Source organism: Lycorma delicatula, chromosome 1 (assembly GCF_047948215.1).
Source record: "Lycorma delicatula isolate Av1 chromosome 1, ASM4794821v1, whole genome shotgun sequence".
Taxonomy (NCBI): Eukaryota; Metazoa; Arthropoda; class Insecta; order Hemiptera; family Fulgoridae; genus Lycorma; species Lycorma delicatula.
Genome location: NC_134455.1, coordinates 191,272,281 through 191,286,926, shown reverse-complemented (window position 1 = coordinate 191,286,926; position 14,646 = coordinate 191,272,281). Strand labels below are relative to the sequence as shown.

At 29.5% G+C, this 14,646-nt stretch overlaps 1 protein-coding gene and 1 long non-coding RNA gene across 5 annotated transcripts in view; one reads left to right on the top strand and one right to left on the bottom strand.

Moving 5' to 3' along the window:
- Positions 1-11,990, top strand: part of NiPp1 (nuclear inhibitor of protein phosphatase 1) — a 62,663-nt gene extending 50,673 nt beyond the window's left edge. For 3 of the 4 annotated variants that reach the window (XM_075369141.1, XM_075369132.1, XM_075369147.1), the window contains 2 exons: positions 4,491-4,602; positions 11,286-11,989. In XM_075369141.1, coding sequence (XP_075225256.1) covers positions 4,491-4,602; positions 11,286-11,530 — 357 coding nt within the window. In that variant the 3' untranslated portion in view covers positions 11,531-11,989. Of the gene's footprint in view, positions 1-4,490; positions 4,603-11,285 lie in introns of all 4 variants that reach the window. The other variant, XM_075369152.1, reaches the window with a different exon arrangement.
- The window catches only part of LOC142326578 (uncharacterized), a 54,356-nt gene that overhangs the window by 10,570 nt on the left and 29,140 nt on the right, over positions 1-14,646 (bottom strand). Inside the window, exon 2 of the long non-coding RNA XR_012756804.1 lies at positions 945-1,022. This is a non-coding gene — a long non-coding RNA (uncharacterized LOC142326578). The remainder of the gene's footprint in view (positions 1-944; positions 1,023-14,646) is intronic.

The following is a 14,646-nucleotide window of genomic DNA, read 5'->3' as shown; positions in this document are numbered from 1 at the left end:
AAACATCCTGAACCCTACAGGAAAAAACACCCACTTTGTGATGATCCTGGTCTCGACACTACTTCCTCCGTTCCTAACCCAGATGGGCTTTACTGGAAGTTGTCTTTTATACTCTCTAATCTGATTACCTATAATAGTCATCAGTTTTACTTTTGTCAGGATGCCACTGATGCAAATGCATCAGCAGACATTTCAATCAGTGTGTTTACTCAGCTCTGCTGTTGCCTTCATATTAGGCTTCTTCCAATCTCGCTCACGTAATCATAATTTGTAGCCCTCTCCACTAACTGATTAACCATTTTCTTTTCTGTTATAACAAAAAATCAGTTTCATTCACATTTGAAATATAGCTTTTCTTCAATACAATTTTTGTCTGGTTGACTAGGAGCTATACAGCTGCTTCCTTATTTGAATTTGTACTCCCTCTAATTGCTGCAATGCTATCCCAAGTGTAGCTCTGTTTTAAACAACTAAAACAGAGCTACAACTTAATGTAATTTGTCACTGCAACTTAATGTTGCACTGACAAATGGACAACCATTATTTTTTTGTATTTTTTTCTTTGTAATTCATTTACAAGTCATTCTTTTTAAGCTATGAAACGAGGTTAACAAACCACATATTATTTAAAGCTTTCTGTTTTTTTTTATTTAACACTTTCCTGATATAAAATGAAAATGTTCAATTTCAAAAAGAAACTTTTTTTTTATATCTTGATAAAACACAAACTACACAGTTTGTGTTGTGTTTGGGTAATTTGTGTTTAGTATGATATGTGTTGTTTGTGCCAAATCTATTTTCTTCTACCACATGCCTTAATTTTCTTGTGTGAAAGTTTTCTGATTTTGTCTAAAAACAATATGATACAAAATCATTAAAATTGAAGTAAAACTGTATGAATGTAAAAACTGAAATGGTACACTAGGATTGGAACAAAGTTTTACCTGTTCAGTTTTATTTGTAGTATTTCATCCGTTTAGAACGTCATGGGCTATAGGACTTCTTGGATATGATGTAATGACCTGTACAATGCAAAACATTTAAAATAAAACCTTAACACAGTATCCTCAAGACAAGTATATTAAAAATTATTAATATATTACAGACATTCAGAATAGCTGAATATAATTGTAAAGATTACAACATCTTTAGCAAATTTTTTAAATTTTTTGGTTAAATATTTAAATATTTATGAAGTATTGAGACACTTCATTTTATTTATCTTAATGTATTTTATTTGTTTTTATTATAAAATCAGTTAATCATATAACATATTGTAAAATAGATTTATTTTTAAAATTCATTTTTTACAAAAAAAGTTAAAGTTTTATTTATTGTACTAATCAGTATAAGTTATATGAATAAACCATTATATGGATTAATCAATCACAATAATAGTAGGTTATTTTTAAGAATTTTCTTCGTTTATACAGTGAAACCTTTCTGCCTGGACTCTTGGCGAGAACTAATTTTATCCCTGTAAGTGAAGTGTCTGTACAGGTGAGGCTTGGTGAAATTGATGATTTGGAAATTTACAACTACCTATATGTACTGTAATATATATTTTCTCTTTTAATTCAATAAAATCCTATATGTAAAAGTTACATCTATCTACAAAAAAATTGGAATATCACATATTGCTGCAACTAATATGCAGTCAAACCTCTCATTTGCATATAACCATATTTTCACGTACTTCTTAAGAAATTTATAAAATTAATTTTAATATTGCTTAGATTATCTTAATTTTATTTCATTTATATTTTTTCATTAATTCTTTGTTTTTTAATAATTACTGTATTATTATTTTAACAAATGAAATCAACATTTGTAATAATCATTGTGTTGTAATTTTGTGATGTATATTTATTTTTTATTACGTTTTTTTTTTGTTTGATTATTCTTTTTAATTCTTTTAAATCTTCTTTTTGGTTAAATAACTGGTGTAAAAAAGTATTTCATATTTATTACTATTATTATATTATTAATATGGAATTAAAATATTTTATATTACTAGGTTTTTATTATATATGTATAAAATAAAACAGTATTCCATTTTCAAAACGATAAATTTCTTCACTGAAGTTGTTGAGTTCCAGTCACAGCAATTCATGCCATTTACTGAAGACATCAGGCTTGTTATTCTTTTAGGCTTAAAGACAAATAATACTGTTCATGGAATAAATTAATGATTTTTTTTTTTTTTAACATTGAAAGGATTCATAGTAATGTTTTTTTATGAATTCCTGTATATTTAGTATCGGTTCTGTCTCATAAAAAATTATTAACAAAAATATAAGTTATATACTTGGAAATATTTATTATTTATAAATATTTGAATATAGATACCTTTGATGAATTATTAATCATTGATAAGTGACTATTAATAATAGCCAGTTATTGATATTACAGATACTGCTGCCTTCCTTGGTAAAATATTCCGGAGGTAAACTAGTTGGAGTTTACACTTTTTTTGAAGTCTGACGGAAATTCCCCTTTTTCATAAATATTACACACCAGTTTGTATAATCTATTAATAATAGCCAGAACAATTGCTAACATGTACAGGAACCAAACAGCAACAGTAATAATTGAAAAACATAAGAAAGAAGCCGTAATAAGAAAGGGAGTCCGACAAGGATGTTCCCTATCTCCGTTACTTTTTAATCTTTACATGGAACTAGCAGTTAATGATGTTAAAGAACAATTTAGATTTGGAGTAACAGTACAAGGTGAAAAGATAAAGATGCTACGATTTGCTGATGATATAGTAATTCTAGCCAAGAGTAAAAAGGATTTAGAAGAAACAATAAACGGCATAGATGAAGTCCTACGCAAGAACTACCGCATGAAAATAAACAAGAACAAAACAAAAGTAATTAAATGTAGTAGAAATAACAAAGGTGGACCACTGAATGTGAAAATAGGAGGAGAAAAGATTATGGAGGTAGAAGAATTTTGTTATTTGGGAAGTAGAATTACTAAAGATGGACGAAGCAGGAGCGATATAAAACGCTGAATGGCACAGGCAAAATGAGCCTTCAGTCAGAAATATAATTTATTTACATCAAAAATTAATTAAAACATCAGGAAAAGATTGTTGAAAGTATATGTTTGGAGTGTCGCTTTATATGGAAGTGAAACTTGTACGATCGGAGTATCTGAGAAGAAAAGATTAGAAGCTTTTGAAATGTAGTGCTATAGGAGAATGTTAAAAATCAGGTGGGTGGATAAAGTGACAAATGAAGAGGTATTGTGGCAAATAGATGATGAAAGAAGCATTTGGAAAAATATAGTTAAAAGAAGAGACAGACTTATAGGCCACATACTAAGGCATCCTGGAATAGTCGCTTTAATATTGGAAGGACAGGTAGAAGGAAAAAATTGTGTAGGCAGGCCACGTTTGGAATATGTAAAACAAATTGTTAGGGATGTAGCATGTAGAGGGTATACTGGAGAGCTGCATCAAACCAGTCAAATGACTGAAGACAAAAAAAAAAAAAATTGATAGTAAGAAGAGATCTAAACTCTTAATTATTCAACTTTAATATTACTTTTAGAAGTATACTTTATTGTTGATGTATATACTATTGTTTTATAAATTAATTATTTTTTTCTCTAACACTATCAAAAGATGTCCTATGTTGCACATTAAAATTTTATAAATAATAATTACTTTGAAAATAGGAGGGTAGTTTGATATAGGCTACTTGTATAGCCTATATCATTTAGAAAGGAGTAGCGTTAAAACAGCATAGGAATTTTTTATACTATTTTAGTTGTACGTGAAATTACCTGGACAAACAAACTCTTTGTCTTAGGTATAAGACAAACAAACTCTTATCATCTGATGGAATAGATGGTACAGATAATATAGATATAGTATAGTGTAGATGATATAGATGGTATTATATCATTATGCTTCTTCCTTGTATTCATTAAAGCTTTTCTTTTTCTCCCGTTTAACCTCTGGGACCACCATTAGGTATTGCTTCAGAGAATGAGATGAACGATTTTTTAGAGTGTGTGAAAATGCCATGTCTGACCAGGATTCAAACCCGTGATCACCAGATGAATGGTTGAGACGCTTCCACTCGCGCCACAGAGGCTGACCTATTCATTAGAGCTATAACTCCCTTTAGGTCAATTCCTGGATCCCTGGCCAGTTATGGATTTTGTGAAAATTTTTGTTGTATTATTAAGGCAAGCAAAATAAAAAAAATGATTTAAAATTACATACTAGTCTGACAGGACTAATATTTTATGTATACTGTTTGCTTATAATTTGGATTATGAGTTTATAGAAAATTAAATTTCTAATTTAAAGTAGATAAATTTTATTCTTGGCACACTTATTTTAGGTATCAGACTTGATTTTCATTACTTTTTGTTATTTTCGTTTTAAGTATTTCATACTGTTTCCTTGTTCCATTGTCATTATTATTATTATTATTATTGTTGTTACAAAGTAGGTGTCTTTATTTTTACAGAGACAGAGGGTAGACGGATTGATAGGAGTTGTTAGTAGCCAGTCAGATGACAAGTCAAATCGTTTAAAACATTTTCATCATCCTACAACACAGTTATACAGTGATTTACCAGGTTTTGTATTTTAATTATTAATTTATTCTGCTACTACATGTATGTTCATTGATGCTAAAAGTAAATTCTGAATTTTAAAAGATCATTAACACTTTTTTCAATTTTTCAATAAAATAATCATACAAATTCTTAGTACATTGATGGACAAATATGTGGATCTTGTTCCAGTTATTGTTGAGCCTGGGTACATATAGGCCAATCGATCTTTTCTAATCCTCCTATCATTTCTCTTCTCCAGCTGCTAGTCATACCCTCTTTCCTTTACATTACATTTCACTCCCTCTTTTCATTTTGTTCTCAGGCATCCTCTGAGCTTTTTTCTATTTATCTCTGGTCTCTCCATCACTTTCAGTAATCTTGCCCCCATTACTCTCTTAACATATCCATACCATAATAATATCAACTCTCTCCCTCTCTCCCTTACTTTAGATCCTCTCTAATGTCTCTGTATCTCACTTCATTCTTTATCATAAAATTTTGCCCTTTCTGGCACCACATTATAATATATTACCTATTTAATATCCAGATTTGTTTCTTCATCTTTCTGTCATCTTGAAATCTCATTCTACATTATTTTGTCTGCAGAGATCTTACTTTTCAGACACATGAAGCTTTTAAGTCCCTTCAAAGACTCCCCTTAAAAAAGGCTTGTCTAACTTTTGACTCTTTGGCTCCCCGGTGGGGAATCGAAGAGTCAAAAGTTAGACAAACTAACTTCGGGGATAAAAATTATTATCCCCACTTTTTCTTACTTATTTTTAACAAATAGCCTCTACCCCATTCCAAGTATCAAGTTGAAACTGAACATCTTTCACTTTATCTTCTCACATTACCTCATCTACAGAAATCATCTTATTGTTCTTTTCCTTTATCATTGTGATAATGTATTTAATTCATTCCATTACAGCATTAAATTGCATTGAAGAAAAAGTACTTCCTTGTTTTAATCTACTTATCTGAATCACTCATACTGTCAAATAGGGTCCGCACTCGAGCATCTGTAACATTATTAATGTCTATACAGTCATCCTTCTCCCTACCCATCTTCCTCATTTCCTATTTTGGAATTGGATGCTTTCTCACTACTTATAAACAACATGACAACCTTTTAATAAGATTTCTAACTCTTCTCCTCAAGTATTAGGCTTTCTGTCTACTACACCATCCATACTTCTTATTGGTCATCTCATTTTTGAGTGACCTACACTTCAGTCTTTCAGTGTGTAACATAAGAACGCCTGGAAATTATCTCTGAATTCATCCAGTCAATGTTCATACCACCATTCTGGTCAAATCTCTCTAACTTTGTCAGTTAATCAATAGTTTAGATCTGCACAAATGCCAGTGTTATACTGTCTTTCTAAATGAATATAACTTGTTACATAACTTAAAAATCTCATTTCTACATTCTGAAGACACTTTGAATGTATGCCATGTGATCTTAAAAAGTGTTAAGAACAAACACATATAGAAAGATCATTCCTGCTAGTTTGTTTATAATTGAACAAAAAAGCAGGAATTGATATCATTTTATGTTTGATACACATTTTATTTTATAAAGCTCTTCTAATATTTCCATTCATTCAGTTAAGCATTTCTGTGTTATTTTGAACATTGCTTCATCATGGTAAGAAATTTTGCAGTGCAAGAACTAGAAAATAAAAAAATAAAACCTGTTCAGTACTCTGATTCTCCAAAACAATTTTAGACCTCATAGATTAATGGCTTAAAACTGCTTTTTGAATGTTATTCTCATTATCAGGTGTAGTGGCCACACATCTGATCATTACATCCATGATTAAAACAGAATGTTCTGTCCTTCCCTCTTGTCAGAAAACTATAAAGCAGTAAGTTATTAACCCATTTGCAGTAAACTTTGTCAATATATAACTTTAACTAACTTTGGGATAAACTACACCTTGTCTAAGACCTTCATCTACTATCACTTAGAGCTTTCTCTAATTCCTTAAACTCTGTTAAATCTATCAGATTATAATTACTCTTTACTGCCATCTGGATGATCCTCTCACGAGTATAAGCACTTTCTCTAATATTAAAAAAAGGCTCACCATCTATAACTTTATTATTTGCCACATCTTTTTTCCTCTGTTTAAATGATGAACCACTTCATAAGCTATGACTTATGAGTTGCCACCCATGGATCATCATTCTCAATATTGGAAATTTGCTTGTCAGAATTGTCTTGTTGAGTTTACCACAGTTACATAATTTTTGCATTTTTGTTTTGCCTAATATGAAATATTTGTTGAAAGTTCTTTTATGCTTTTTTATTTTCTTCCACGGTTTGTTTCCATCATTCCCAACAGCTAATTTTTTTTTATTTGTATTTTTCTTACCAATGCCCAAAGCTTCCAAAATTTAACATTCCAGCATAATTTGATGTTCTTCCATTTTGGTTCTATGTCTTCATTTAAATTTTATAGATATTTATCTTTTGCTGATGCAGTAACCTTACAGTGTGTTTTTGTAGCAAATGTATTCTCGTGAAAACTGTCTGCCTTTTCTAAATTATTTGACTTTGTGTTAGCCCATCACTTTAGCAACTTCAGACTGGCAAACTGCATAAAATGATTGCTTCCCCATCCACCAATGAAAAACATGAACATTAGTAAATTAATTAGAAACCATTTCTTCAAAGTTCTTGCATTTGCTTCAAAGTAGTCAATTTATTTAAACCTCTTTCAGCCCAATTTATTTGTATATAGATTTATGTCTGAAGAAAGCATTAATTATTTTCATTGTAATTAACTATATAATCAGCAAAATCATCGAATTTTCCTATACCACTTTATTATTTTACCTTCGTTTCAAAACACAAATAAATATAAATTGATTAAATATCCCCTCTATTTAACTTCTTATTTTAATATTCTGTCTGGAACCTAATTATAAGAATACATTCTGTTTCTCTTAAATATACACCTTTTCTATGTAATGATTTCAAGTAAAATCATTACATAGCCCTGCTGTAGGTAATTCCAGTAGAGGACTACTACCATTGAGTGCCGGAAAAAGGCCCTCAATTAATTTGGAGACCCACCTCCTAGGCTCTTTCACTTTTTCTGCCATTGAGGATTGCTTTTCCTCCATCTTAGAAACTGTTGACTGGTTGTCATACAGTAACCCTAGGCAGGGGTTTTATAACTGGGTGCTACTATCCAGAATCAGATGGACAGGTTTTTTTTTTTACAAAGTTACCTCCACACTTTCCCATTCTTTTGAATGATGGGACCTGATCTACCAATAATGGGATGGTGTAGCTCTTTTCTTACAGCTAAATTTGAAATATAAGTGTAAAATTCCTAATATTTAAGTATAAGATGTTTATATTGTTTGAGATATCTTCATTTCATTTATTTTCTTTGACAAGTAATATTAGAAGTATATTATTGTTAACTATATTAAATGGATGAAACATATTTCCTTCATTGAAAATATACATTGAACCAGAGTTACATTAATTAATTTAACAAAACTCACCAATTGAGAGGGTGCCTTTTGATACTTAGATCTTCTTTAGTGTACACGTTTAGATTTTCATACATTTGTGATTGATGTATCAATAAGAATTTTTACATAAAAATTGATCAGGTATGTCTTTTTTCACCAATAGTTAAAAATATTATTACTACATTATATATGCAGATGCTTATTAAAATGTAGACTAAAGATGAACTGATAATCACAAGGCACCTCTTAATTGTGAGTTACATTCAGTTACTTCATTTGGTGATTCATAATTATTAATGAAAAAATATTATTATGAATTCAATTGGTTTCATGCACTGCTCCATTTCTTTCTGTTCTGTTCAGTCTCTTAGTCTCAGCATACTTCTTACATCTTAACTACTTGGTTACCCATTTCATTTTCTAAAATTTGTTGTCTTATTCTGATTTACCTTCTGCATTTTCTTCTAAAACTGCCTATATTAATTTATGGTCCACCAACCTTTTTACAAAATTACACTGCAAAACTTCATTCTCTTATCAACGTGTCTAACTTTTAACATTCTCCTCTGACACCACATCTCAAAAGTCATGAGCCTATTCAAAAGCCTTTCTTTGCTTTTCTGACTTTTCCATTATTCATATTCCAGTGGAATAGTGTGCATACTGCAGTTCATGTTTTAGAACTTATTCTTATTGTTTAGAATGAATCTATATTATATATATATATATATATATTTTTTTTTTTTTTTACATTAAACCAAACAACAGTATCAATAGTGAATTTTTACACTTTTAGTTGTCTTGAACTACTACTCTACCCTTAGATCTTTCTTGTAATTCTTTTGTTGCTTCTTCCAAACTGTAAATTAAAGGGCATCAGCCGCAAAATCTTGTCTCATTCCTTTATATATTTATTCTTTCTGTAGTTTTATAGCTATCTTCCAGTTTCTTCATTCATTTAAAATTTTGCATTTGATAAGTAGCTGTACTTCAAGGACTACAAATGACGTACATATTCATCCTGCAGCATGTTATAAGTAATTTTTTTTTTGTACATTTAAAACATATTTTTCTTAAAATCAAAAATATTCTATTCCAGTCTACGTTAACAATTGTTTTTTTCTAAATCTACATAGTTATATTTTTTCACCTCATTTCTAAAATTAATCTAACAATTAAAATTGCTTCTAGTGTTTTCTCATACTTTTTCTGAAACCTAATTAACCTAATTGGTCTTCATTTAGTGTATCTTTTACATTGTTTTGTTCTGAAAATTTCATTAACAATAATTTATGGAGATATGAGTTGCTAAACTTATGTTGTGATATACTCACATTTATTTGCTTCTTTCTTTGTAAGACTAATAATACTTTTATTGAATAAGCTTCCTCAACTTTTTAGAGGATAACTTGAATATGTGTGAGTATTTCCATTAAGATGGAATGTCAACTCATATTGATCACTGCGTAATTCAGCATTTGAATGAAACATTTCCAAATATGGTGAGAAATTTTAAAGTTAGGTTCATTGTGAAATAAAAACAAAACTGAAAAATATGCACAAACTTTAGTATTTACTCATTAAAACTACATTTATTTACTATTTTTCTATATAGCTACCTTCAACTTCAACATATTCTGTTAGCGTTTCACTAGCTTCATTCTTATTATGCCACAAAAATTCATGCACTGCAGTAAGATGTTTTTCTTTGTGTCTGTCAATTAACATCCACCTGGCACACAATTTTTTAGTCAAATTTTTCAATTAACACTTCATAAATTAAATATCATGAAACAACAATGACAATTGTGACATGGTGAATTGCCAGATTTGTTGAATTTTTTCATCAACTTTTTCAATCAAATCATTTGTTATCTCCATGAACATTCATTTGCCCTTATCGTAATGAATGGCACCACCATCTTACTTAGCATCACTCATAACATTCAGCCTATAAACATCATAAATTTATTTGTGAATTTCAGCCACAGAATTGTTTTTTGCCATCAAAGATCAGATTACTCCTCGTACTTCACACTTGGGGAGACCACAAATTGTAACACTCGTTATATATGGATGAATATAGACAACTGAGAACAAAGTGATTACTGTTGTTGCTAACAGGAAGCTAGTTATTGAAATAATTAAAGTACGCAAGCATAGTTTGTTTACATTGCAAATATAGGCAAATTCAAAATAGACCTTACTAAAGCACGTCTCGTAAGTAGGTGGGTTGGTCAAGGAGGACCAAGAGCATGGCCAGCCAGATCCCTGATTTGAATCCTTTAGATTTCTTTGAATAGGGGCACATGACAGCATTGTGTAGATTCAGTTATACTAAATGAACTATTTAGCATAACAGTATTTGACATTTAAAGTAGACATTTTTGTGAAATATTTTGTTAGCCGTAATTTGAAAACAAAGCATTTCCAGACCTATTTATATGAACTTTTTCAATACTTTCATGAAAGGGATATGCCCGTTGACGTAATTAATTTATAAATAAATGTTCTGATGAAAGAAATCGTACCTTCCTTCTTATTAGCAAACATCAACTTCCAAACTGACATCAACAAGATTTTGAAACTAAATTATCTCATCACTATAAACATTTATATTTTTTTACAAACTTGAAATTCTGCATTCAAGAGCAAGATCTATGTCTACTCATGGCATACATATTCCTTCTACAGCAGAGCAAAAATATTCATACAAATATATTTTCTATAAAAAAATTAATTTACAGAAGAAATAAATGTCTTCATACTGACCCAAACTAGCATCCAGTATGTGGTCAATTTATGTTACATACAACAGATCATACATAGATAACATAACAAATTGTTGTATCTTTTTTTTTAACAATAAAATCGCATGTTATGATGAAAAAATTCATTTTTATAAAAAATTCATCAGTATGAGAAATCATGATTAATATCCAAATTAAGGCAAACAAAAAAAACTCAATGTTCTTCAAATATTGATTGCTAATTTAGCAAATTTTTAATACATTTTAATTATAGGCTTACATAATGAATATGAATGCCAATCATTTAAGTTGAAAACAAAATTTTTAAAAAAGTACTTTTTTTTGCTTGTAATATCAGATCTTTGTACTGAGATGATTGTACTGCTAAGGTATTTTATATTTTTCTTTTGTTTTTAAAGAGTAAAAAAAGAATTATTAATTTTTAATAATTATTTTTGCTAGGTCCTGAAATTCAGCAATCATCTGGAGCACCTAGTACACTATTATTTTCATCTGCATTGGCTTCACGGCTAGGTTTAGCATTACCTAATCCGGCTCCTGATGTAGAAATGGCTCCTCCTCCACCAGTAGTTCAACCTCAGGAATTGCCTGCTGATAGTGGTCCATCACTTCCAGAACCAAAAAAGAAGAAATACGCCAAAGAAGCTTGGCCTGGCAAAAAACCAATGCCTGCACTGTTGGTATAACAGCCATTTTGTATTGTGCAGTGTATAGATTATTACCATAAACTTTATAAAAACTGTAACAAATTTTTTTTTTGTGTATTAAACATGTATATTATTTAATTGAAAGTAGCATTTGGCTGCAAGGAATGAAGAAAAATAGTAAATGAGTATCTCTATTGCTCTAATTTTATCAAAAGATGTGGGTGTTTGAAGAATGAGTTTACTGGATTTTGTCATGAGACTAAAGAAAAATTGCTGTTGAGTTTGATGAGTGTAATATGGTTTAATGGTAATTTGAATGTTTTTGTAAACAGTTAATGGCTTAAAGCATGTAGAATCAGGTTATTGTAAAATAATTTTTTTCTTTAAGAAATAAAATTCTTTAATCATTTTGAGCTCTAGAAGATAGGTTAAAATTTTTGCTTAAAATCTTTTTATTTTTTATTATTAAAAATGTATAAACTAAGTAATTTTTTTAAATTATGAACAATGTCTGTTTAACCTCAATCTCTTTCATTCTTGGTTGCATAACAAAGATAAATCTTAAAAATTTTTTCAATAAGTATTTTTTTTTCATAACTAAACACTAGGCATCTAAGATTGCCAGTCTACTTCTTGTTTCTACTACAGTTGAAGAAGCATATATTGAAATGAATTCATTAGAAATTTAAAATGAAGAAGGCATGTTAGAAGCTGGTCCTTCAAACCATGAAGATCAGTTGATATTTTCAAAACACTAATGGCTGTTTCTATATTCTTGGGTCTTTGGGATACTAGATCGTGGATACTGGTGTTCTTTGGTGGTTGGGTTGCAATTAATCACACATCTCAGCAATGATCAACCTGAGACTACACTTCATTGACATTCATATATATTATCCTCTGAAGTAATACCTTACGGTGGTTCTAAAGGCTAAACAGAAAAAGAAAGGTCTTTGGAAGCACAAAGAAAGTGCTTGTGAATTAATTCTTATTATTTTGAAGGCACATAAAAAAAAACTTATAAAGAAGCAACTAAAAGAAAAGATATGATGTCAGTTTTATTAATGAGCATATTTCCATGGAAATCCTCTCTTAATGAGTTTGTTAACAGGAATTAACAAATACACAAAATTTAACATTGCTTGTTAAAATGTTATCCAAGTAATTACCTGGTATATTTTATGATATATATTTTTATTGTCACTATTTTTTTAAGAAATAAAAAAAAATTAAATACTACTTAATAGGTAAATAAGAAAAAAAATATATATGTAAGGACAAAAACACTTGCTTCATACTCACAAGGATACAACACAATATTTCAACACCAGAAGGGCATGTTGATTGGAATGTATGAAAAAGTACTGGGAGGACCGCAAGGCCCAAACATTCCCTTCAAAGAGTGTTGAATACAGACTGATTAAAGTGATCCTATGTGGTCATAAAAGATGGAAAAAAAAAATATATATGTGTGCTATTTTACTGAAATTAATCATTTAAGATTCACATTATTCTTCTTTACTGTTAAGTTATATTTAAATTCTATTAAATAAACCACCAAGTACAGAATATTGAGATAAGACATCTTAATTTTTCATCAGGGTACTTTGGTGAGACCTGTATCCTCAGTCATGATTGAAATGAATCCAGAAGGGGACTTCTGTAATTACTTTTCTAAGGCTAAAAGGTTTGTTTAACAATCATTCTTTGTAATACTGACAGTGACACACCTACACAGATGTTGTTCCGCGAGAAGAATTACATGATAAAAATCTAAAAATAAAAATACTAAAGTAATGAAAATGTGTACTAATTTAAACTAGTATTGTTTCTATCTGTTGCATTTTTTATAAGACTGTTTCACTCAAACAGTGGTGGTTTATCAAACTGAAATTTTGCTTGTATTCATACAAGTAATATTTTTCTAATATATTTCATTTTGTGTCATCTTTTTTAATTTCTAAACGTTTATTAATATCAGAAATAGAATGTTTATTGTTTATCGGATGGTCTGCCATATTAGATAAACTTTATTTATTATTTTTGTTATATCTGTAATGTTCAAGAAATCTAATTTTAAAGGTTCTATCTGTTTTTCCTATATAAATACTTTAGAAATCATTTAATTTTATAAATTCCACACAGATTTTTTATTTTATTATTTTTTAGTATTTTATTATGTGGTTATTAGGTTATGCTTGTTTAAATATTTCTTCATTGTGTGTTTTAGTAATGTTTTCAGTGATATTGTAGTAAGACCGGTATAACAGACCTGAATAACAGATTCCTGCCAATTTAAAAGAAAGCAGTAGAAAATATAATAATGAAAGGAATCCAGAAGGGGACTAAAAGGAATTATTTTTCTAAGGCTAACTAACAGGTTTGTTTAACAATCATTCTTTGTAATACTGAAAGCGACACACCTACACAGATGTTGTTCCGCGAGAAGAATTACTGAACCAGAATAGGAATTTATGGAAAAATGTAAGGACTCGGACGATGATTCTCACACTTCAACTTGGGTTTGGTTTTGCAGGTCAAGAGGATAGAGTATAAATCCTCCAGGAAAGACAAGCTAAGACCAGTATTATGTGAAGAGTTTTAGCATGGAGTCGGCAAGTAGTATATGAAGTGTGTATTAGCATATGTTCAACATGATTGTAAGATGGTGTTATATATCAATGTAGTTCCGGTAAGGACAATGAGGGAGTGCAGGAAGCTGTTTGGTGAGTTACCATAAACAATTAATGAAAGGAGTAAAGTATTAAATTCATTCATAAATTATAGTTAGTTTTATTTGTGAACAGCAAAGGTATGTGCAGAGAATAGAATTGAATAAACTTATTTAGATAAGACTAATCTTATCTTCAAAGTAATACAATACTAGTTGTTACAGGTGTAGATTTTGCAGTCATTGTAATGCCTTTGGTCAGTTGAACTGAATTCTGGTTTTTACAATTTACTACCTGTAAATAAATCCTGACCTTACTTTAAATTTTATTTTGTATGTAATCATTGTTTATTATTATTGACATTTATTACTGTTGTGGTTGTGATAACTATTATTATTATTTTTATTAGTACTGATTTATCTTATTTTATTTATGTTCTGTATTATTAAATCGATAAATTGTAATTATATAATCATTTTAATT